Consider the following 25792-nt stretch of genomic DNA (forward strand, 5'->3'; position numbering starts at 1 on the left):
GGATAAAAATTGTCACTGAATTTTAAAGAGTTGTTGACAAAAACAACTAAATTAGCAAAAAACGAAACCAAAACCAACGATGGTGCACCATAAGACTTTTAATGGTAAATAAACTCAAAATACAAACAAAAACTTGAAAACTTTGATAAAAACCGCCAAAATTGGATTAGTATGTGTACAATTGTATAAAACAAAAACACCTCACGTCAAAAAGCGGCATCCAATTCAGGAATTATCAAAAAGAGGTTGACATATGTACTAATCTGGTAAAATCAAAACCGCTTAAAAAGCCAAAAATGAAGCAACTAACGAAAAAAAAACCAAAAATGGGAAAAAAAATTGAGAAAAATGGGCCAATTTTCCACTTGAAACGCATTATCAAGCTCTCAAAAACAATGTGGCATCGATTTCAGATGGTTGCATTTTTATGCGGTATCGAACAAAATTTACTGCTACAAAAAACTAAGTTACAATTTCAAAAAGTAGGCCAAATGGACGAAAAATACGGCTAAAAACTGTCATCTATATGCGTCAATCTCTCAAAAACTCTTTTGAAAGTCAAAAAGTCATTCACTGAACGCAGCACATGAACAAAAAACTTCTCTCGCTCAGAAAAAATCAGTTCACACGGCAATTTTACTCGCTTTCACTATTAGGTCAAAACGCCGCCTGAACAAATAGTACTTCCTGTAAAAAAAAAAAGACCGAGAGAAAACCAATACTCCTCTTCGAGTCGTAAAAACCAAGAGAAGGCCAATAATAGCCCCAGCTATCGCTGTGCGGCTATTAAACAGTGAGAATGGGTTAAATTAGAACCAAGGTGCACCTTCGCCCAAGGTGAACATTGAACTAGGTCTACCTTAAGAGTACCATACTGTCCTTCGATTGTCCTCAACTTGACCTCAAATCTTGTCGTATTTGCTTGACACCTGAACGTGACCAGCATGAAATTCCCCTCGGACGGGTCGCATTCACTCGTACTCATGACAGCAGAGCTCTTGTCAGAGTCAATGATGTCAATTGGAACGTCACTCTGCATTAGAATGACATCCAATGACACTTGAGTTTCCAAAGCCATTATGTAACTGGCATCTTCCCGACTCAACACAAACTTTTCATTAACTAAAACAATTTCAATGAAATTAGGATAACAGTTAGCAGTACGTAGTTCAGTAGTACGAATAAAAAGGATCTTGTAGGCAGTGAAGAAATTGCGACCAGTTAGTTACAAACTTTGGCCTCAGCACCAGAAGACTCCAGAAACAAATTTTGACTTAGCCGGCGATTGCCAGTCATGGGACACGCAATAGAGTGAATTTAAAAAGCGAATGCGAAACGAAAAGAACTGAAGTTTATGATACCAACCCTTTTATTTTTTAAGAAAGTTTTTTAATGTAAGTGAACTAATCAAAGACAGCAAAATGTTACGGTTCAGTTAAGGAGAACTCTTTTGAACAGAAATAAGGAAATGCATTTTCATTTTGAACGTCCGTTCAGGTGACCACCGAAGTCGTCTTTTAGTAGGGGGGTGGGGGTCAAGCTTTGGGTTGGGGATTGGCAAGACTGGACGAGAGGGGGTTCAAATCGACAGTTGGAGAGGGGTCACCGGAAAAGTCCTGGAGAGTGGGTGAATTTTAAGATTAAGAACCACCCTTCACACCATTAAATTGTCTCTTCAAAACAGTTTTGGTGAATCGCAAGACCCGTAAGGCGTTAGGCTCTAGGAGAGTTGCTCAACCACTTATCCCATTTTCGAGGACCAAAAGTTAAAATGGTCAGAGGAAAAATCGGTCATGCAAAATTCGCCTAAAAACACAGGACCATAAATGCTACAAAAGAGTTATCACTATTAAAACAAAAACCATTACCGAATGCAGTAACAAATGCGGTCATGCACACAGATTTAGCTGTGGAGGTGTAAAAATCATCGAAAGTCATTCTTTAACCTCTTAGCGAGTGAACAAATGGTTACAAGAAAAAAAAACATGGCAGGACAAGTCCTGACGTACAATTCAAAGAATTTTCATTGACTAAACAGAAAACTAGACATAGAACGGACTATGAATGGATTGGGAAAACCATTTAGAAAAAAATCCTATCCAAAAAATTGAAAAAACAGTAAAAATCAAAGTGAAATTGCCGCATGTGAACAAAAAACCGCTAGCGAGAAAGCGAAATTTTGTTCAAACCCCGTTTTCTCACTCTACTTTAAATTTAGAGCGAAAAAATTTCACGCCGCAAAACCACTCGCTTTTTCGCTCCACTTCCTGTTTCGGCGTGACCAAAATCACTACTCCAATTTGACTTCAAAAATCATGAAAATGTGTGAACAGATCTTAAAAAAAAGACAGCGCCCCAAACAATTCAAATTCTTTGAATTGTAAAAAACAATACAGACAGACAGGCAGACAGACAGAGAGAGGGAAGAGAGAACAAATGGTATTCGTCAACATGTAGTAAACTAAATCAGTTCACATAAAATGTAAGAACATGACATATATGAACATTAATTAAGCAAAAGAAAAAACCGTTAACTTGTACAAAATCATTAGCAGCATTTTTCGCCCAAGAGCAAGGGTCGACAAACTGTTCGGAAAAATATTAAAACAAAAAACTGAAGGACCAGTCGTGAATTATATTTCAAAAAATATTCGTTGAAGAAACCAGAACATAACCGACTAACGTTGGGCGAATTGCTCTCAAACGACCGACGAGCGGTTGGCTTCGTCAGTAGCTAGCCACCGTTTAGTGAGGTTAGCTTCAGCATAACAGAAGGAGCGTTCGGTGCGCGCAGCGGGGAGACACACCGGGGTGCAACAGTTGGGAGGGGTGGGGGCAACAGTGGGGCGCGGGGGTGTGGGGACAACAGTGGAGGGGGTGGGGGCAACGGTAGGAGGAGGTATTTGACTGCACAGGCCCCTTACGGCCTGAACGAGTTGCAGGGGTGGGGATTGGGGGTGAAGTCAGAGGGGGCTGATGTGCTGGCGGGGTTGTGGGGGGGTCAACCTAAGAACCTAAAAACCGCCCTTCACACCATAAGTAAAGTCTTCAAAACAGTTTCTGTGAATCGCATACTTAGACACTAGTGAGCTGAAATGCTCTAAGAGCACTTAATGCCCGCTGGGCGCTACCTCTTTATCCCGTTTTTGAGGGCGAAGTCAAATGGGCAAGACGAAGAATCGGTCTACCGAACAATCGCATAAAAAAAGAGCGACAGGACTAATATAATTGCTACAAACTTCGTTTGAGAGCAATTAATCATCATTATCCCAGGAAAGGACAAGGAGAACCGATCAAAAACCATACCCATCAAATTGCCGGAAAAAAAGCCGACATTGATTCCCAAAACACCCATTAGGATTGAAACAGAAGAAACGGAGAAAATTGATCGACGTACCAAAACTTTTTTTATATATACACTATTTTGTTTTCATTGCACTGTTAGACATACTCCTGACTGTTGTCGAGAAGATTTAAGGTCTAGTATCAAAACCAATAAGCATTAGATATGGTAATTAAGACTTGGAAGAACAAAGTTTACGTAGCGGGCATAAAATTCGGCTTCAAGTGTTTATCCCGTTTCTAATTTTGATTTCGTTTTTTGATACTGATTCTGTTAATTTTAGATTGCGTTGTTGCTGAGCAACTGCTGTTTAAAAACATAAACCGACAAATGTCGGAAGAATTGCTCTTGAACGACAGGCGAGGCAAGTAAATTCATGGTCTTTAGTATAGACCATTTTTTTATGGGTAGAAAAAACCTGGACCCCACCGTGCCTCGAACCACTGACCTCCCGATCCATGGCTACCCGCACTAACCACTGCGCTACAAGTCATTTAAGTTTCGTATGCTGCAACCGATTTTATATTAGCAAGCTTTACTTCGGAGCACTGGAGATCACTCAAAAATGATGAACGAAAGCGTGAAAAAGTCACTTGAGAAGTCAAAGAATGTTCTAGAAGAAAAGCGCAAAATCGCCAAGCGAAAAATTTGCATTCAAAAAGACGCACACGTTTACAATAATTGCTATGAACTGCGTTCAAGAGCTATTAAGCACCTTGAAAAGAATGAGCAAAGAAAGAAACTAGCCTAGAGAACTCAAGAAGTTTTCACGCAAGGTGTCGAAAAGGTTGCAAAAGAGGTTTATGCGAAACAAATTTTGTTCGATGAAGCAAGAAAACATAGCAGGGCCAATTTGGGCGTGACCAAAACCATAACGTCAACTTGACTCCAAAATTCATGAAAATGTTTGAATAGATCTTTAAAAAACTTTGAAAAGACAGCGCACCAATACAAATCAAATTCTTTGAATTGTAAAAAAATAGGAGTACAATAATAGCTAGCTAAGATGAGGACCGCCATTAAGAAACATACCCGACAGATTGCCGGAAAATAGCCGCCGTTGATTCCAATAAGCATGATTGGGATTGAAATAACAGAAGATATTGAAAAAAAAAGATTTTTGTAAAAACATTTTTTTTACAGGGGCTACCATCAATAACAATAATCATTAGAGATGGTAAATAAGACTTATAGGAACGACGTTCAAATAGCGGGCATCTAAAATTGGGCTTTATGGGTTTATCCCGTTTCTATTTCTGACATCCATTTTTGTACTAACTCTGTTCATTTTGAATTGCTTTGCTGAGCAACTGATGTTCAAAATCACTTTAAGCAGAATGAGAGAAGAGAAAAACTAGCCAAGAGAAGTCAAAAAGATTTCACGCAAAATGTTGAAAAGGCGGCAAAATGAGGTAAAGCGAAACATTTTTTTATTCGACGAAGTAAAAAAACATAGCAGGACAAGTCCTGACGTACAATTCAAAGAATTTTCATTGACTAAACAGAAAAACCAGACCTAGAGGGGACTAAGAGTGAATTGAGAAAACCATTTTTAAAAAATTCTGATAAAAAATGAGAAAAAAAACAGAAAATCAATGTGAAAATGCCGCATGTGAACAAAAAAACCACTAGCGAGAAATGAAAATTTAATTCACACAAAAAATTAGGCCTAGAATGAGCTTTGAATGGATTGGAAAAACCATTTAGCAAAAAAATCCGATCCAAAACATACCCGGCAGATTGCCGGAAAATAGCCGCCGTTGATTCCAATAAGCATGACTGGGATTGAAATAACAGAAGATATTGAAAAAAAAAAGATTTTCGTACAAAAACATTTTTTTTAAGTCCGATTTATTTTATTTTAATGGCATTTCGTAGTTGAACATACTTCTGTTTCTTAGAGAGAGGCTACAGCGGCTACTATCAATAACAATCAGCATTAGAGAGAGGTAACTAATACTTATAGGACCGACGTTCAAATAGCGGGCATCTAAAATTGGGCTTTATGGGTTTATCCCGTTTCTATTTCTGACTTCAATTTTTTATACTGACTGTTCATTTTGAATTGCTTTGCTGAGCAACTGATGTTCAAAATCACTTTTAGCAGAATGAGAGAAGAGAGAAACTAGCCTAGAGAAGTCAAAAAGATTTCACGCTAAATGTTGAAAAGGCGGCAAAATGAGGTAAAGCGAAACATTTTTTTATTCGACGAAGTAAAAAAAAATAGGAGCGCTATAATAGCCGGCTGAGAAGATGAGGGCGGCTATTAAAAATCGAAAAAACAGCAAAAATCAGAGTGAAATTGCCGCATGTGAACAAAAAACCACTACCGAGAAACCGAATTTTTGTTCAAACACCATTTTCTCACTCTACTTTAAAATTAGAGCAAAAAAATTCACGCCGCAAAACCACTCGCTTTTTCGCTCCATTTCCTGTTTCGGCGTGACCAAAATCACTACTCCAATTTGACTTCAAAAATCATGAAAATGTGTGAACAGATCTTAAAAAAAAAAGACAGCGCCCCAATACAATTCAAATTCTTTGAATTGTAAAAAAAAATAGGAGCGCTATAATAGCCGGCTGAGATGAGGGCGGCTATTAAACACAGTGTAAACATAGGTTTAATCGGATGGGGAGTGAGCAGAGTGCGAGGCAACAATACAAAGTAAGACTTTTCTTGAAATCATTGAACCTGCTGGGAAACACACCTGAGAAGGGAGCGGCCGCCGAGTAAGCTTGGCCAGACTTGGCATTCGCGGATAATTGCTGAAACTTTTCCTTTTCTTTTGCCAAGTTCGTTTGCATGTCTTTAATCTCACTCTCCAACTCTGCAACCTTTTGGGTTTGGGTGTCATTTACGACAATGGGCAGAGGAGCATCCGAAGAGTGAATTATGACATCCTGCATTTCTGGGGTCAATCCAAACACCCAACCTTTATACGTAGTAACTACAATTTCGTCGACTCCGCTAGAATTCACTTGTCCGCCTGAAACAGTTAAATACAATTTATTAATCGCCTACTAGAGCTAAAAAGTATGTTGTCTGCTTTACTCCTAATGACACAAGTTGCAGTAATTCACAAACAAATTCTTGAAGTCAAAACTAACATTAATTAGCAGGCGGGGGAAAAATGTCAAATAGTTGTTTTGTCGTCAACTGTTGAAACTAATGTCTTCTGTACAAAAATATTAATACAAAAGCTAATCACAATGCCCTCTAGAAACGCTCTCTAATTATCCAAAGCTCTGTGAAAAACTACATGAAATTTCCTACTTCTTTGAGCTTGTGAAATTTGAATTGTTTAATTTTGACTCAGGGTCTAATGATATGAAAGGTTTATTGCCTCAGCAACATAACTTAGCCTGAGACGCTACTGAAGTTGAAAACTGACCTCGAACTGCAGTGACAGATTCGTTTGCACAAAAAGAAAACACAAGTTTTGGGTCCTCGAAGTCAGAAAGAGTGAAAACTTCCACGTAGCCATCGTCTCTTCCCACAAGCATGCACTCTGGTTCGTCGGGTCCATAGATTTTGTAGAAATCTTAAACACGATCTTGTTACCAGATGATAAATTCTAAAATTTCATGCAGGTGTGAAAACAACAGAATCATCACCAACTATACGCCACTCCGCGGATTCCAGATTGAGTAATGAAGTTACTTTTTTTTGCTTATTTAAGACACTTTCTGGTTTAAACAACTGTCTCCATTCAGAGCCAAACATCAAAACAGTTAATCAGCCTATCTTATTTAACTGAAAACCTAAAACCAATAATTTATAAAGTGAATGAATTAATATCAATTATAGCAATTTTAGTATCAATCAATTATGCACAAGAGAAAAATTGGTACATACTCAAAATGATTATGTTGCTGAATTAAAAAAAATAAGTGGTTGAATTGCTAGACTTCAACACCACGCTTTTATCTAGATAGAAGTACTGTATCATAGCTGGACTTACCTATACAAGTGACGCCACCTCTGCCCAGCTCATTGAGGTGCGACCATCCGTGGTCCGGACTTGCTCTGCCCAAAGTTATCACTCCTAGTTGGCCATCGCTCGTGCCATAAACTACCTCCTCTCCAGAGTAACCACCTATTCTGTTTAGAAGGATTACGTATGTAGGATTTCCTGGCACCTGTAACCAGATTTCCAGTATTTAATAAAATTCAGACTTCTCATATTCAGTTTTCAACTTGCGTCACCAGGTTCAAACGTTTTTGGCCAGCTTTTATAAATTGGCCGGTAATTCAAAAAGTGTCAACAATCAATCGAACCTCGCATCAGTCAAAACAGTCACCAATTGTAGACAAAAATACAAAGAGCGTTTTCCATGTAGTCACAAAAAATCTTGCTCTCCGGTTCTCATTAAAGGGAAAAGTAAAATTTATATTTTCTATGTTACCTCTTGTAACATTCCTCTTTTCAGCATTTGAAATAGCATATAGGTGAAAGGAATACAGCAAATCTGTTTTATGAAAAACTGCTTTATGATAAAATCAGCTAAATTTCAAAATTCATTGGATTTATTAAAAAAAATTTTCACCATTTCAATTTCTTAGGATTCATTTTATACCAGTTTAGATGATGAATGCATCGAACAACTTGAAGTTCTAAGTTTTTCAAGCATTACAGGCCTTTTTTAAACTGCTTTATTACTACTTGAAGCTCATCAATGTTTAGTAACATAGCCAGACAACAGCGGCGAAATAGAACTTTGAGAACTTAAGTAAAAAAAACCACCGGGAACAAAGACAGAACTTTTCTAATTTTAAACCCCGATGGAGATCAAAACCTCCATTTTCTTAAATCTATTACAGGCTAATTTAGATCACGCATAAATCAAGAGGGAAAAACTATTAAGCAAAAAAAAGCATCAAAAAAGACACCGCCCCAAAGAATTGCTACTAATATTGCTGAGAGCAATTAACCATATACTGATTCATAGGTTTAAATAATTTTAATTTAATTTCAATTAATACAACTGACTAACATTGGGTTATCTGCTCCCAACTGACAGGTGAGCGGTTGGCTTCGTTAGTACCCAGATGGAGCTCAGATGCGATCATTGGGGGTGGGGGGTTAACGGCTTGGGGTCGGGGTAGAGTTGGAAGCGCTGGACAAAAAGGGGCCCAAGACGCCAGGTGGAGGAGAGTGCACTGGAGGGCGAATGAGGGGGTGAGTGGGGGAGGCGGAAGAGTGGAGAGGGGGTGAGTGAAGGGAGGGGGTGGGGTGATTGCATGGGGGTCAAACTCGCCCTCCACATAATGAAAACATCTCAAGAACAATTTCTCTGAATCGCAAAGTTACAGACTAGTAAGGCGTCAGGGTGTAAGAGAGTTGCTCAATCACATATTTCATTTTTGAAGCGGAAAAGTTAAAAAGAATCTAACAAAAAAATCGGTCAAACAAAAAATCGCATAAAAAAGACCACAGGACTATTGAAGACAAATATCAATATTTAAATAAAAACCCTTACAGAATGTACTAACAAAAGCCGTCACGCATACAAATTTAGCTGTGGAGGGGGGAATTTATAAAAATCATTCTTTGGCCTCTAAGCGCCTGACCAAATGGTCAAAAGGAAAAAAAAAAGATCTTTTCCGCTTGTGCCCCCAGCTTAGTTGGTGCATATTATTTGCAGCCCCCAGACGCACGTGCTATTTTTTTTACATAATGATTTACTGTGTAATGACACTTGCTATGTAACTGGGGGCACATAACGTACTGGGGAGCACAAACGGAAAATATCCAAAAAAAATAGACAGACAGAGGGAATTAGATAGATCGAGAGAGAGGGAACAAAGAATATATAGTAAATTTTGCACAAAAAAGAGACACATGTTTACAACTTCGTTCGAGACTCCACTAAAACTAGAACTCCACTAAAATTTCGTAATTGGATGAAATTCCATCTTTCACCCTTTCAATTTCTTATGATTCATTTTGTACCTGTTCAAGCTTCATTCATTATAAAATATCTTACTACTCATAAATGTTACTCATATCTTACTACTCATCTTAAACTCATAAATATTTAGCAACATAGCCGGACAACAGCGGCAAAATAGAGCGTTGAGAGCTTATGTAAAAAATACCATTGGGACCAAAGACAGAAATTTTCTACTCTTAAACCCCCATGGAGATCAAATTTACTTTTTGGTCAACTACAGGAAAATTTTACTCACACATAAATCGAGAAGTCCATTTTAAAAAAGTCACTCAAAAATTGAAGCGAAAAACGATTAAGCAAAAGAAGCGATAGACGCTTGTGGCCTTCCATGAATTGAAACAACTAAAAAAAATAAGATAGACAGATCGACCACCGATCCTTTAATAGACCACTAGACTTTTTGGGTTATTTTCGGGCTGTCAATTTTATGACACATACGGTCTAAGAGAAAAAAGCCCTAAAAGAGCTTTTTCAAAATTGGTATTCGAAATCCCAAAAACTCAAGACCAATAATCACGAATTAGGGCACGTAAGTTTGGCACTGCTTAGATGCACGCAATTAACTAGTAAATGTTAATAAAATTTGAAGTTCCATAAGTGCGTCCAGAAGTCATTTTTTTGAGTGAAGTAAGTCACGCAATTAACCTAAAAGCAGAAATGACGTCACGTACACAAATTTTAACTGCAAAGCAGTGGAAGTCACTGAAGTCATTGAAAAAGTCACTTCCAAGAAGTCAGGTTGTAAGAATCATAATGGAGACAAATTAAAAACAAACCACGATATCCCAATAATAGCCGCTATCGCTTCGCGGCTATTAATTATGTACATTCGATGAACAACTCTGAAGATCAATTATTTATGTTTCTACAATTCCTAAGATCAACACATAAACCCACAAATGTCGGAAGAATTGCTCTCAAATGACAGGCGGGCAATTTAATTCAGGGGCTGTAGCCTAGAGAAAAATTTCTTTATGGGTGCAAAAATAGTTAACCACGTCGAGATTCGAACCATGGCCCTCCCGATCCCTCACCAGAAGCACTGCCCACTCTGCTATCAGGCCCTTCTTAATGATATGCTGCAATCAATTTTAATTTAGCATTAAGCTTTGCTTCGGAGTGAGCACAATATAGATCACTCAAAATGAAAGCGTGAAAAAGTCACTTGATAGGTCAAAGAATCTTTTAGAACAAAAGCGCAAAAACGGTTCAGCGAAAAATTTGCATAAAAAAGACAACACGTTTACAATAATTTCTACGAAATTGCTTGAGAGCAATTAAACATAGCCGGCAGATTACCGGAATAGCTGCGAAAAAGACTCGCGTGCCGTATAATACAGATAGAAACAGATAGATCTAAATTGAAAATCGACGCCGCTCAAAAAGCTAGGTAAAAAACATTAAGCGATAAATTAAAAAAGCTTGTTGAAACTCATTCCGCAGAAGCCTTTTATTAGAGACCTTTGCTGCACATATGAGTTCCTTTGTCCTTAAACTAATTCAAATTAAACTTACATTTTAAAGTGCAAAAGTCATTTCATTGCGTGAGGTACGTCACGTATGATCAAAATCTAATCACGCAAATGCATTGAATACTTTTTCTAGAGAGAGTGAGAAATGACGTCACGCGAGCAAACGCTGTTATCGAGAGGAAGGAGTCATTCAGAAAATTTAACTTTTTCAGCTTTGATGAGTGAACAAATGTGAAGCGAAAAAGAGCGTCAGATGACGAAACAAAAAACATAGCAGTCACCAAAAAACAAAATGCAGCAAAACTTTGTATTTTTGGTAACGTTAAAAAAGTCCGAAATAATTAGGATGGTCAAAATACTGACAGGCTAAAGAAACTGACAGGGCTATCAATTGCCCTCAAATAATTCATGATTCTAATCTCAAAAAGATAGCGAAAGCAAACGGCAGATAAATCTTCTAAATTAAGTTAAATTTTTAAAAAGAATGCTCAAATTAAAAAATCAAAAATTACTAGCATTAGATTTCTAATCACTGCAACTAAGACAAACGCTTACTTTTTCCTTGTATATATATTCTAGACATGATTTCATACTAATTCAAAACTTAAATTAATTATTGAAAAGACATAAGCAACAGAAAAATATTTAAAGGCAAAAAAATAGTTAAAGAACAATACCAATTTTTTAACAAATCGTTAAAGAACAATACCAACTTTTTAACAAATCGTTAAAGAACAATACCAATTTTTTAACAACTGAAAAAATCAATAAAACGAATAAAAATGTAGATGCCAGGACAAAGCTAGAATGATACAAACTGGAATTGAAGAACATGGACACAAAGTAGGGAACACCGTAACAAAGAGACTAATTCTTGATTTTTATAGTTAAAAAACAAATTTAAAAAAAAATCAAGAAAAACGAATACATTTTATTGTTCAGCATTCGAAACAAAGAAAAGACAGCAAGTCGCCCGAGATAAAAATCCATCCTTCTCGACAGAACAAAAAGAGAAAAAGCAGTATTCAAACTTACGAAACATTGAAATAATTCGCAAAAAATGGTCACAAAACTTTTTAGTGACCATTTATGAAAATTTTAACTGTTTTTTCAAAAGCTTAACGCCAAAAAAGATTGAATTTTTATTGAAACGAAATTAAAGTCCCTCATGTTGCACAAAAAGACTATTTCTAGTAATAAAACCAAAATTCAAACAAAAAAACTGAGAAAACTGAGAACAATACTACCAAAATCGGATTAGCATATGTACAATTTTAAAAAACAAAATTACATCGAGGTAGAAAGAGGCGTTGAATATGGGAATTATTAAAGGGAGGTTGCCATATTAACTGACTTTTGACAAAAAGACGGCTGAAAGATTCAAAAATGAAGAAATTATAAGAAAAAAAAAACAAAAATTAACTTAAAAAATCAAGATGTGTCAATTTTAAACTTCAAGCGCATTTTCAGGCTCTGCAAAACACTGTGGTATCAATTTCTCAGGTTTATATTTCAATATAGCATCGAATAAAAATTATCTGTACAAAAAATCAAATTACAAGCAAAAAAACTGGGCCACTTAGACGAAAAACGGCTAAAAACGGTTATTTATATGTGCCATTCAGTCAAAAACTACTTTTCAAAGTCAAAAAGTCTTTCACTAAACGCAGCGCATGATCGAAAAACTTCTCTCGCCCAGAAAAAATTAGTTCACACGGTCATTTTTCTCACTTTCGCTTTTAGGTCAAAACAGCGTCTGAACGAATAGTACTTCCGGCAAAAAAAAACATTGAGAAAACCAATACTCCTCTTCGAGTCGTAAAAACCAAGAGCACCGCAATATAGCTCCGCTCAGCTTACAGCTTCGCAGCTATAATATTAAAAAATCTTGATTTAAATGTAAAGTATTGACTTCGAGTGTTGTCTTTTCTCCGGGAATTTCCTTGATGCGTTATTTGGGAGTTTTCACAATAACAAAATTGTGTGAATGAAGAAAAATGAACAACATTAGGATGGCAGAGATTAAACAAAATTACTGGCGCATCACATACACAACATCACAAAAACTTGCCTCAACTTCATACTGCAACTGCGACCCCTCCAACACTCTCAACAGTCTATCCTGGCAAGCTAGCACTGCTCGCATGTCTGAGTCGGACGTGTTCAACACACAAAGCGAGTTGATTTTGTCTGTTAGCAAGTAATAGTCCGTCTCTTTCAAGTCCACGAACCTGTTGTACACGTGGTCACTGGCTAAGAACATGCTGCTGCCTTTAATAGCACAAGAATTGACTTGTCCACTCATTCCCGATGAAAAGGAGAGGAAATTCTTCCCTGAAACAGACCACTAGAAATTTGCAAGGGGGAACATTTTCACTTAAGCTATGTGATCAATCCAATTTAGATTCAACGGTAATAAATTCTTAGGAACTGTACAATGATAATTTATGCTGCTGCTGTTTAAGAAAATTTTGATTTTTACATTTCACTTCATTTCCATAAATACATTTCCATAAATACGTAGCATGGCAAGACAGAGGCAGCCTAGACAATAGCAAAAAGACTGTCATTACAATAGGAAGTCGTACAAAAGATTATTTAAAATTTGCGCTTTAATTAAAAAATTAAAGCGCAATAGAACCAAAAAAACTGTTCAAGCAAAATCTTTTGACTATTATTATTACTTTAAGCACCATTTATAAACTCAATAGTGCAGAAGAATTGAAATAAAAATGCCCAAAATAAAACAAAAAAGGGTTTTTTTTAATCATTTGGACTATATACATCCTATCCTCTGTAAATGCTTGGTTAATTGTTAGCCAATTAAGTTAATAACATAGCTGGCAGATTGCCAGAAAATAGCCTCAATAGATTCGTAGATCGGCAGTCTAAGAAAAACAGTAAAAAAGACAGACCAAAAAAAATTTGTCTTTTCATTGAAGGCTGATCTGTTATATTTTGATTAAAAATCTTAATAAGTTATTGCTGCCTCTATTAGCTGATCTCAAATAACCTTCATTTAGAGTGACACAAACCCACTTGACCTTATCTCTTTGAATTAAAGTAAATAAAAGTCAATTTCAAAGTGAGGAAGTCATTTTTGAGAGAGGTAAGTCAAGTGTGGCCAAAAATTTAATCACGCGCATGAACAAAAAACTCGCTCCACTAAGAGCGAAAAATGACGTCACACATGCAATTCAGTTGAAATTGCATGAACGACTGAACAAAAAGTGGCTGTGACGTCATATGGTCGTAACAAAAGTCATGACGACGAAATAAAAAAACATAGCAGGACAAGTCCTGACGTACAATTCAAAGATTTTTCATTGACTAAACAGAAAAACTAGACCTAGAATGGACTATGAGTGAATTGAGAAAACCATTTTTAAAAAATCAGATCAAAAAATAAGAAAAAAAAACAAAAAATTAATGTCAAAATGCTGCATGTGAACAAAAAAACCACTAGCGAGAAAAGAAAATTTAATTCAAACAAAAAACTAGGCCTAGAATGAGCTGTGAATGGATTGGAAAACCATTTAGAAAAAAATCTGATACAAGAAATCGAAAATACAGTAAAAATCAGAGTAAAATTGCCGCATGTGAACAAAAAACCACTACCGAGAAACCGAATTTTTGTTCAAACACCGTTTTCTCACTCTACTTTAAAATTAGAGCGAAAAAAATTCACGCCGCAAAACCACTCGCTTTTTCGCTCCATCTCCTGTTTCGGCGTGACCAAAATCACTACTCCAATTTGACTTCAAAATTCATGAAAATGTGTGACAGATCTTAAAAAAAACAGCAGGACAAGTCCTGACGTACAATTCAAAGAATTTTCATTGACTAAACAGAAACACTAGACTTAGAATGGACTATGAGTGAATTGAGAAAACCATTTTTAAAAAATCAGATCAAAAAAATAAGAAAAAAACACAAAATCAATGTCAAAATGCCGCATGTGAACAAAAAAACCACTAGCGAGAAATTAAAATTTAATTCAAATAAAAAAATTAGGCCTAGAATGAGCTGTGAATGGATTGGAAAAAACCATTTAGAAAAAAATCCGGTCCAATAAATCGAAAAAACAGTAAAAATCAGAGAGAAATTGCCGCATGTGAACAAACATAGCCGGCAGATTGCCGGAATAGCTGCGAAATAGACTTGCGTGCCGTAAAATACAGATGGAAAAAGATACAGAAGTGAGTTGATAATAGTTATCGCCGCCGCCTATAAAACTTACAAGTTTATTTCAAAGGAGGTTGTTTTAGGGTGCAAAAACAGTTTCCCTGTCGCGTCTCGAACCGGCGATCTCCGGATTAACAGCCAGCCGCTTTATCCACTCGGCTGTCGGACCATACAATCTGTTTTCTTACAATCAAATTTGTTTTAGGAACAGATTCTGTTTCTGAATAACCGCAATTTAGGTCACGCAGAAAGCGCGAAATCAAGCGCGAAAAAGCCATTTAAGCAGTGACGAGACAGAATGTTCTAGAACAAATGTAAAACGAAAATGAAGCGTCAGACGACGAAACAAAAAAAACCAAGAGCACCGCAATATAACTACGCTCAGCTTACAGCTTCGCAGCTATAAAAAACCACTACCGAGAAACCGAATTTTTGTTCAAACACCGTTTTCTCACTCTACTTTAAAATTAGAGCGAAAAAAATTCACGCCGCAAAACCACTCGCTTTTTCGCTCCATTTCCTGTTTCGGCGTGACCAAAATCACCACTCCAATTTGACTTCAAAATTCATGAAAATGTGTGAACAGATCTTAAAAAAAAAGACAGCGCCCCAATACAATTCAAATTCTTTGAATTGTAAAAAGACAGCGCCCCAATACAATTCAAATTCTTTGAATTGTAAAAAACCAAGAGAAGGCCAATAATAGCCCCAGCTATCGCTAGGCGGCTATTAAAAACAACTTAGTGAACCATAGCAGCTAGTCGCGCATAGTTCAGCTACATCAAATTCTGAATTTGCAGTCTTCAGACAAAACAGCCCACTCACTAGAATAACGACAGAAATGAATAAAATCCTTTCTATTTTAGTCAGATCTGCATACAGAAACATCAAAAAGTACGTTCACAATTCGATATTGAGTAACTTTAGATTATCTTGTAATTTAACTTAAAGTATTTTGCTACAGGGTCTTAAGGAAGACGGGTTAACAAGTTCGTAGCCAGAAAGGAGTCATTAACAAAACTTTTTGTTTCAACTTTTTTTTCTTCAAATATCTATGCTCAATAACCGTCAATCGTATTCCCTTAGCTTTGCTCTTTAAAAGTTGTTTTAACTGCAATTTCAATATCGATATAATCTTTTTCAGAAGAAGCCATTCTTCAACTTTCTAGTTTATAGTTGATTTGAAACAAGAAGATTCTGTAATGTGCGCTCGCAATAATGTTCCGACACCACTCGTTCGAAACTAAACAGATAATGCCATAATAGGCGACCGATGAGTTCTGCCATTGCTGAGAGAAGACAAACTTTCAGCATGACAAACTTTCAGCTTCCTTGAAAAGCTAAATTTGACCCAGGCGTACAAGAAATTTCTAAGTTAGTGTTCACGAAATTAATTGGAGGATATACACTGTTCGTGCTTAGCAGCAGTGGCTATATTGGTCAATGTCCGATCCATTAGTGCCAAGGATACTACATGCACAAAAAAATGGGTCATCTTCTAGGATACGTATACAATTTTTCTCATTTAACTTCTCTTCCAAAGCACTGCTTCCTAGTAAAAAATTTTTGTTTAACAATCCAAATTTACAAGCACGGCTTTATTTTAAGAAAAGCTTTTAAAATTATAGTTGAGTAATTTTTTCTTAAGTAAACACCTATTTCGTGGTTTATAGCTTTGCCTCTGGAATGAAAGTAATAATTGTGTGTTTTCAATCTTTTAATTTTAGTTTTGCTTTATTAAGTAGTTTATTTAAAGAAGTTTCGTTGAGGTTTTAAACTTGACTTTAATTTTGTTGAAAGCCTTAATCTTAAGTTGAAAGTTATGAAAATTTCACATTTAAGTATGAATACCAAAATTAACGAATACCTTTTCTGTAGTGGTAAAGAAGAAAACTTAGTCTATTTTTCTGACCAGTTTGAAGCACAATTGTGTTTTTAAGTTAAAAAATATTGGCGGCACTGCAAGATATGAAGAGTTTATACCTAAACTAAAGAGACGAACCTAAAGGAACAACTTGATGAGGCAGATAAAAAACATTTTTTAATGGAAAACAGATGGCTATTTGGTAAGAATTAGTTCAGCGTCCCGAATACAAAATTGTCTCATTTTGAGAAACCACATTTCCAAAAGATTGATATCTGATTGACAAATTTGAGAAAACATAGTAACGAAAAAGTAAAGGGCTGTAGTACCGAACCGAGAGCATGCCCTTAAACCTTTCTGGTGTCGATAAGTCGATTAGTGAAAAACAAGTTTTACTCTTTACTTGAAAAGACTTCCTCGTGAAATTGATAAGTTTTGTACGCTAGTTTAATGTGGTCAACCAAAAACCCATGGACGAAATTAAACGTGTTTTGATTAATTTTGAAATAAAGAAACAAAAGAAACAACAAATCAGAATTCGTTTTCTTGAACAACGATCGAACTCATTTTTATTGTCAAAATGGTACATTGTGCATAATTGAGTGTGCGCCACACTTGGAAATTAATAACAAAAATCACATTCAAGTTCAAAAAAGTTGACATAATTCAAAAGAAGCCATAATCAAAAGAAGACAAAATTTCGAAAACTGTTTTTACTAAAAGTAAAATTGAATCCCATGCAATGAAAAATAAACGAAAAATCAATCCTAAAGAAAGTCAAATTAGTCAACGAAAGAAAACTTAGCTTCAGATTATGCAGAAAAAAATTTTAAGCTTCTTAACGAGTAAGATTTGGGACTTAAACATTGACCCCGGTGCAACCAACTATATGATTAACGATGAAAATTAACGATGATTTGCTAGTCATGATGAAATGTTTACTGGCATAATTCGTAATGCCAGCAAAACCCACTCTATTATCTTAGGAACAGGAGACATTAAGTTTTTCACAGAGCACAACAATGAAGAACTCAGAAAGATTTGGTAGCTCAAAAAAACTTGACTTCCATTTCAAGTTGTTAATATTTTTGTTCTTTTGGTGAAAAATGAGTACATGGGTTAAATAAAGTTTCATTTGCCTGTAGAATAGAAAGAGGATTGTTAGTTTGGAAAAATTTTCCTTGTTCGGGTGAAAGATAGATTGACTTATAAATCCGTCTGAATAAAACTGGATCTGTCAATAGCGAGTGTAAGTCATGAGTACAAAATAAAAACGAAAACGGGCAGAAACTTCAGAAAAACAGTTTTAGGCAAAGTTTTGGAGCAATTAGAGACAAATTGACTGTATTTTTTCAGTGTCAAAAAGCGTTCTAAATTGGCGTGAAGTAGTTTTAGTTGGATTCTAAAACTACACTTAATTCAGCTTCTGAACTGAAAGCTAATAAGCTTAATACCAATGTCCGCTAGCAAACACCAATGAACTTTGATAACCTAATTTTCAGTGATTTAACGACCGGGCTTTATCAGTTTAACCCGTCTCGTTTGATTTTGATCTTTTGACTTTGACCGTATTCACCATATTGCTTAATTCAATGACTGAAAGAACTTGAAATCTATTCAGTTGAAAGAAACAGATTGAAAATCGTGACTTCTGTAACGAAAAACGTGATCAAAAGGTAAAACGAATTAAAAAAAAACATAGCAGGACAAGTCCTGACGTACAATTTAAAGAATTTCCATTGACTAAACAAAAAACTAAACCTAGAACTGACTACAAGTGAATTGGGAAAACCATTTCTAAAAAAAACAAATTAACATAGCTGGCAGATTGCCAGAAAATAGCCGCAATAGATTCGTAGATCGGCAGTCTAAGAAAAACAGTAAAAAAAAAAACAGACCAAAAAATTTGTCGGTTCATTGAAGGCTGATCTGTTATATTTTGATTAAAAATCTGTATAAGTTATTGCTGCCTCTATTAGCTGATCTCAAATAACCTTCATTTAGAGTGACACACACCCAATTGACCTTATCTCTTTGAATTAAAGTAAATAAAAGTGAATTTTAAAGTGATGAAGTCATTTTTGAGAGTGAGGTAAGTCAAGTGTGACCAAAAATTTAATCACGCGCATGAACAAAAAAACTCGCTCCACTAAGAGCGAAAAATGACGTCACACATGCAATTCAGTTGAAATTGCATGAACGAATGAACAAAAAGTGGCTGTGACATCATATGGTCGTAACAAAAATCAAGACGACGAAATAAAAAAACCAAGAGAAGGCCAATAATAGCCCCAGCTATCGCTGTGCGGCTATTAAAAAAAAACAGAGAATCAATGTCAAAAGGCCGCATGTGAGCAAAAAAACACTAGCGAGAATTTGAAATGTAGTTTAAACAAAAAACTAGGCCTAGAATGAACTAAGAATGGATTGGGAAAACCATTTAGAAAAAAATGCGATCCAAAAAATTGAAAACAGTAAAAATTAAATTGTCGCATGTGAACAAAAAAACCACTAGCGAAAAAGCGAATTTCTGTTCAAACCGTTTTCTCACTACTTTAAATTTAGAGCGAAAAATTTCAAGCCTCACGACCACTCGCTTTTTCGCTCCACTTCCTGTTTCGGCATGACTAATATCACTACTCCAATTTCACTTCAAAAATCATGAAAATGTGTGAACAGATTTTAAAAAAGAGAGCACCTAAATAATAGCCGTTTGAGAGGCTGACGGCGGCTATTAAAAACTGCAATTCTGAATTAGCGATTCTGATTTCAAATTATTCCAATTTCCAAATAAAGTTCAAGCTCTGATGTCTTAAAAGTATTATCACCGTACAGATATTACGCTCTGAGGAACTCGACTCAATTTCATTAGATTTGCATTTTTAGTTTGGATTTGAAAGGTGAGTTCAGAAGTCATTTTATTGAGTGCGGTTAAGTCGGGCATGCTCAGATTCAGAATATTTTCAGAAATTCAACAGCAGAGTGGTAGAAGTCACTAAAAAACGATAAAAAAACAATATCAGGACAAGTCCTGAAATACAAACAAATAATTAAAATAAGACATAACTAAGGACCTGAACAATCGTTCAAGCTATATTACACTTCAGCAAAGCGTAGTCAGCAAAGCGTAGGCTTATATATGGGCAAAAATAGAAAATAAAGGAAAAATATTTCTTTCAAATATTTTGAGTTAAAAAATTTATCGATAATTACAAAACTTTGTAAAACTTTTGACACTATGCTCCATTGCGGTACGTAGAACATACAACCCTGGGAGAAACAGAGACAAAAATTAAAAAAGGGCAAAAAAAAACAGAAATTTGGGAACAATCAATGACAACGAACAGTGTCGAGATCATTAAAAAAACATTAGATGCCCATTAATGGATTCGGGCAAGAGCAATTAGGCAGCTTTAGAACACATGTGTAACATTTCATTAGCAATCAAGAGAAACTACACATAAGCAAAAATTCCCTCCAAGAAAATGAAATATCGTTGGAACACCAATTTTCCACTACATTTTAACGGTAGTTTAAAAAATCAAGCTTCGCACCTACTCGGATGAATGGATTGAAGAACTAAGCAGGACTTACTTGTTATAAACCTTGCTAATTTAGGATAAAACCAGAAGATCAGTAAACTGAAGCTTTACGGCCTCCATTGGGGTAAAGCCATTGGAAATGCGGTATAAGTGGAGAGTGAATTGTGCAAACGTCAAAAAAGCTCGGAAGTATTCAGAACCTTAATAAGAACCTTAAGAGACAACTTTTTGTACTCAAAACTCCCTGAAATTCTTGCCTCGCATATATGCAAAGCTCACACATGTATTCAGTTTCACCTTTTCTATTGAATGCTTTGACTTCTGATTGCACTACGGAGAAGATCTTGTCAAGAGGTGAGCCAAGTTGGCCACCAAGTGTCAACACATTGGCTGTTTTCTGGAGTGGAGCTTTGAACAGAATACTTGGGGTGCCTTTCTTTACACCAAAGACAGTCAAATGGCCGGACTGATCCGCAACTACAACTTTCTAAACAATAAACAAAGGAATCTTTTCCGTTTGTACACTCCAGTACGTTTTGCCCCCCCCCCCCCCCCCCCCGTTACAGAGCACGTGCTATTACATAGTAAATCATTATGTAAAAATATGGCACGTGCGTCTGGGGTTGCGAATAATATGCGCCCACTAACCTGGGGAGGGGGGGGGCACTAACGGAAAAGATTCCAAAAAAGGATTGATTCGAAAGCACCAAATGTTTAAATGCCAGCAATTGTATGAACGTACCCATGCGTAACTTGCACCATGAAAACCGTTTGCCAGACTGTTTACTATCGCTCAACTTTTGATTAATTTATTGTAAAAGCCTAATTCTGAAACCATGAGTTAGTAGAGAACAGGTTCAAATGACTATTGAGTTTTGATGGTGCTAGTTACACCAAACGAGGGTTAAATCAGCGCTTGCCTGGGTTTGTCCATCCTTGGCGGGGAGCAACTCCATACATTTCTGATTGATCTGTCCGAGGTTAATATAATCCAGACGCTGCAGAGTCAGTGACATTCTGAAAAGAATTCTTCAAAATATCTGATTTTGTACCTTGGGTGCGTATAATCAGAAAACCCTTAAGAACACGCGCTTCATTTCATAATCAATTTCCGTGTATTTCACATTACAGCCCCCCGTGAAATTATAGCCCCCCATTATGGCATAATTATGGTAGAAATGTGAATTTGATGGTAGATCATTGGTATGAGTGGCTATTTACCATCTTTGAAGAGAATATTCCAAAGAAAACCAAACATCGATTGAGTCTTCCTCCATGGCTGAGCAAGGAAACATCTAATCTCATCAAAAGGAGAAATACACAAAAGAAAGTAGTCCTAAGAAAGCCCAGTGAATCCAATCAGACGAAACTAATTTCATTGCAAAATCTAGTAACTGAGCAGTTGAATGATGATCAACGAGCATATGAGGAATCAGTCTTCAAAAACGGTAGATTCTGTGAAATACAGAAATATTTTAAAAGCATCCAAAAATCTACACAGCTTCCGTCCGAAATGTACCTGGAAGGAGAGAAAGCCATTACAGACTTACAAAAAGCAGAGCTTTTTAACAAATTCTTCCAGTCTTTCACTCAAGAGAGCTATCAAAAGAGATTCGACCCATATGCCGTGATGAAAATTGACAAACTGCGCTCAAACGGAGCTCTCAAAATCTGCCCCTTGGGAAAACTAAAGGCCCACCTGGACTGGAGAACTTGCGACTCAAAGGAACAGCTCGACCTCTCTCTGTCTCTCTCAAGCTTGTTCTCAACACAATCACCAAGCACAGGTTTCCATGAAGAAGCCCTTGATGAAGTTTGCCACGGGTAGTTAACTGAGAATCTACACGAATATGGTGTAATGGGAGGAGCTCTGGAGCTGACTGAAAGCTACCTGCAGGGACTCAAACAAAGAGTACGAATAGGAAACGCAGTGTTATCTGAGCTGGATGTTCAAAGTGGATTGCCACAATACTCAGAACCAGGGCCCCTTCTTTTCGTTCTTTTCATCAACGAGCTTCCTCAGTAGTGTCTGATTGCTATGGCTAGGCTGAAAACTATTAAATCGTTGGCACCAACAATATCACCATGCAAATTGATGCTGCTAAAGTCTGGAAATGGTGCACTGAAAAGTTGATGAAACAAAATGTCAGCAAATGCAAAGTCCTCCGTATAAAAGGAGAAGCGAAGTTTACAGTAAGTGGATGGGAGTTTGGAAAGCCAGAAAATGAGAAAGGCCTTGGAGTCATGATCCACAAGGATCTCAATCGGACAGCTCGTTGAAATCTTTCTTCATCATCAAAAGAAATCTTGCAAGAGGAACAGCCTGGCAAGCTAAGAAAAATCTATATCGGAGCTTTATCGTACCAATCCTCTCATACGGGTCAGTTCTCTGGAAGCCAAACAAACAAGATCTGAAGAAAGTTGATGCAATCCAGATGAAAGCTACGAAACGGATCTTATACAACGGACAATTGATATTCAAAGACAGACTGCGCAGGCTAGATATCCTTCTTCTATCGTTCTATCATGAACTCCACGTGCCCTTGTTAATTCTGGACATCGTCAAGTGCAGATACAATATTGAATGGCGAAATTTCATACAGGTTACCAAACAGAATGACCCGAACTCAAAAACGGGAAATACAAGACGTTTCAAGACCAGGAATCTCTCGAGACAGAAAAAAAAGAGCAACTTCCGGAAGAGAGGAGTCTACATTACGAACCTCATTGGTCAAAAAGTTGGTCAAAGTGTCGATTTTCTACCAGCCGCAAGCAGAAAGAAAAAGATAACAGAAGTCTACACAAATTCCTTCACCGAAGTTTACGATCCTGAAAATGTGTGCACATAGAGATTGTCTTGTCTATGTGCAGTTTGCAGAAATCTTATTAATCTGAAATAATTTCTTTGACAGAACTGAAACTCCGGGAGCATTCTTTCGCTTGGGTGTTGTCTCTAAAGTCTGTTATTATTAGTATTATTATTATTATTATTATTATTATTATTATTATTATTATTATTATTATTATTATTATTGTTATTATTATTATTATTATTATTATTATTATTATTATTATTATTATTACTATTATTATTATTATTATTATTATTATTATTATTATTATTATTATTATTATTATTATTATTATTATTATTATTATTATTATTATTATTATTATTATTATTATTATTATTATTATTATTATTATTATTATTATTATTATTATTATTATTATTATTATTATTATTATTATTATTATTATTATTATTATTGTGGTACCAAGGTACCTATCTCCGAATGGAGACGAGAAACTAGTAACCAAGCACATAAAAGTATTAACTATAAACTCTCTTAAACTATATGATAATTTATATATTATAACCAAGTGTAGTACTTGATCATAGTGAAACCACATTACTTTCTGTTCATCCTTACTGATAGTTATGAAGTGTTACGAAGAGTTAACATTATTCTGACAGGTGTCTGTCTAGCACCTCTCATAGTGCAAATGCATAACAATGCAAAAGCGCAGTTCTGCCTTATTGTGTGTAACGTATAGTAATACAATTATTCCGAGTGGAATTTACGATTGAATCGAAAAACAGTTTTCTCGCTCACCACATGGCGCAGTCAACACTAAAATCTCCGATTGGAGTCCCGTTATTCTCGGAAACAGGAGCAAACCCGAATCAAGAATGGGCCCAATGGTTCTCAACATTTAAGCTAGCCGTCATGGCCAAAGAAAATCTCAAAGTTGACAAATTGTTGAGAACGAAACCAACACCTGCCGACTTATTCTATCCGGCAATGCCAAGTCTAGAGGAACAACGACCAAACGAAACAGAGGAAGAACTAAGAAAGAGAGATATAAGAAATCAGAGAAGAAAAATTGACTGGGAGAATGAATGCAAGACGATAGAATTTAGAGGACCATATGTGGACAGATACCCGTGGGACGAGGCGGACACGAAAATTAAAAGCTTATTATATCTCTCAATCGGCCAAGAAGGGACACGACAATACCATCAACATAATCCTCACACAATTATAGACACCTGTAGCACGTATGAATTTGCACACGAATTAAGCATCACTTTCACTAAGCCCAGAAACACGACATACGACAGATTCCAAATCATCAACGCAAGACAAGAGCCACACGAGTCATTAGAAACATTCTATAGTAGACTTCAAGAACTGGGAGCAAAGGCAGCGTTTGGGGGTGTAGAACAGGACCTAGTGAAAGACTTCTTTATCGGCAAAATGAAAAATACAGCCATACAAATGGAACTCCTTTCGGAGATGAGAACACCTGCACAAGCACTCAACTATGCACTTGCAAAAGAACGAGGACAATAAAACCAAAAAGAAATATTGAGAGGGAATAACTCCACATAGAACACTACGGTTGCACACTTATCAGCACGCAAAACAAAGCCAGCAATTCTTCCAACACCACAAAACACAAAACAATATCTACAATGCTGGAGATGCGGCGGATCATTCACACCAAACCACAACAACAACTGTCCAGCAAGAATCTCACAATGCAATATATGCAAAAAACAAGGACACTTCGCAAAAATGTGCCGTTCACAGATACCATCACTGCCCAAAAACAGAGGACAGTATCAACAACGACAATTCCAACAAACAAGAAATGTCAAAAACATAATCGAGGAAGAAGAAGAATCCATTGCACCACCACTAGAAGAAGAGGAAGAGGAAGAAACAATTGACCCAGAACAAACAATGTATATAACAGAACTTATGGAGGGTTGGAAGAAAATTAACCTGATAGAAAGAGATTTTAAAGAAACAAAAAACTGTGACATAAACAACCGAACTCCACATGGAGAAATCCTCATCCAAACAACCATAAACAAAACACACAAATTAGACTGGCTCGCAGATACAGGATCCCCACGGAGTTTCATTGACATGCAAAACAGCTAATGAAATTTTAGAAAACAACAACAAGATGAACATGGAACCATACAACGGACAAACGAAATTCAAATGTTTTAACAACCAAGACATACCCATCATAGGACAAATCCACATAGAACTACATTCAGGATCGTGGACAGCAAAAAACTGCAATATACTAGTGGTAAAACACGGCTCACAAAACCTGATGGGAAGGGACATCCTTGCAAAATTGGGACTAACTCTGACACAACAACAAAATGAAGGTAAGAAAATCCTTAACAACAACGAAAACATTATCGAACAAAACATAACAAAATGGATATTCAAAAAATATCCACACCTTTGCACAAGGCTGGGTAGAAGTAAAAATCATATCGCAAAATCAATCATGAAACAAGAAAAAACACCAACACAACACAAGGGAAGAAGAGTACCACTACATCTAGTCGAAAAAGTGGAAAACGAACTACAAAAACTAATAGAAGATAAACAAATTATCC

At 36.3% G+C, this 25792-nt stretch overlaps 2 protein-coding genes across 3 annotated transcripts in view; both read right to left on the reverse strand.

Annotated features, from left to right (window-relative positions):
* LOC142340614 (BBSome complex member BBS7-like) overlaps positions 1-21378 on the reverse strand; it is a 31929-nt gene extending 10551 nt beyond the window's left edge. Inside the window, exons 1-7 of the mRNA XM_075391303.1 lie at positions 21282-21378; positions 20659-20848; positions 12842-13104; positions 7306-7483; positions 6736-6885; positions 6052-6330; positions 860-1122 (exon numbers count right to left, since the gene is read on the reverse strand). Coding sequence (XP_075247418.1) covers positions 860-1122; positions 6052-6330; positions 6736-6885; positions 7306-7483; positions 12842-13104; positions 20659-20848; positions 21282-21377 — 1419 coding nt within the window. The 5' untranslated portion in view covers position 21378. The remainder of the gene's footprint in view (positions 1-859; positions 1123-6051; positions 6331-6735; positions 6886-7305; positions 7484-12841; positions 13105-20658; positions 20849-21281) is intronic.
* LOC142340621 (cyclin-dependent kinase 2-associated protein 1-like) overlaps positions 1-25792 on the reverse strand; it is a 575438-nt gene that overhangs the window by 16596 nt on the left and 533050 nt on the right. The window lies entirely within an intron of this gene.

This window comes from Convolutriloba macropyga, chromosome 6 (assembly GCF_964194025.1).
Source record: "Convolutriloba macropyga chromosome 6, txConMacr16.3, whole genome shotgun sequence".
Classification (NCBI taxonomy): Eukaryota; Metazoa; Xenacoelomorpha; order Acoela; family Convolutidae; genus Convolutriloba; species Convolutriloba macropyga.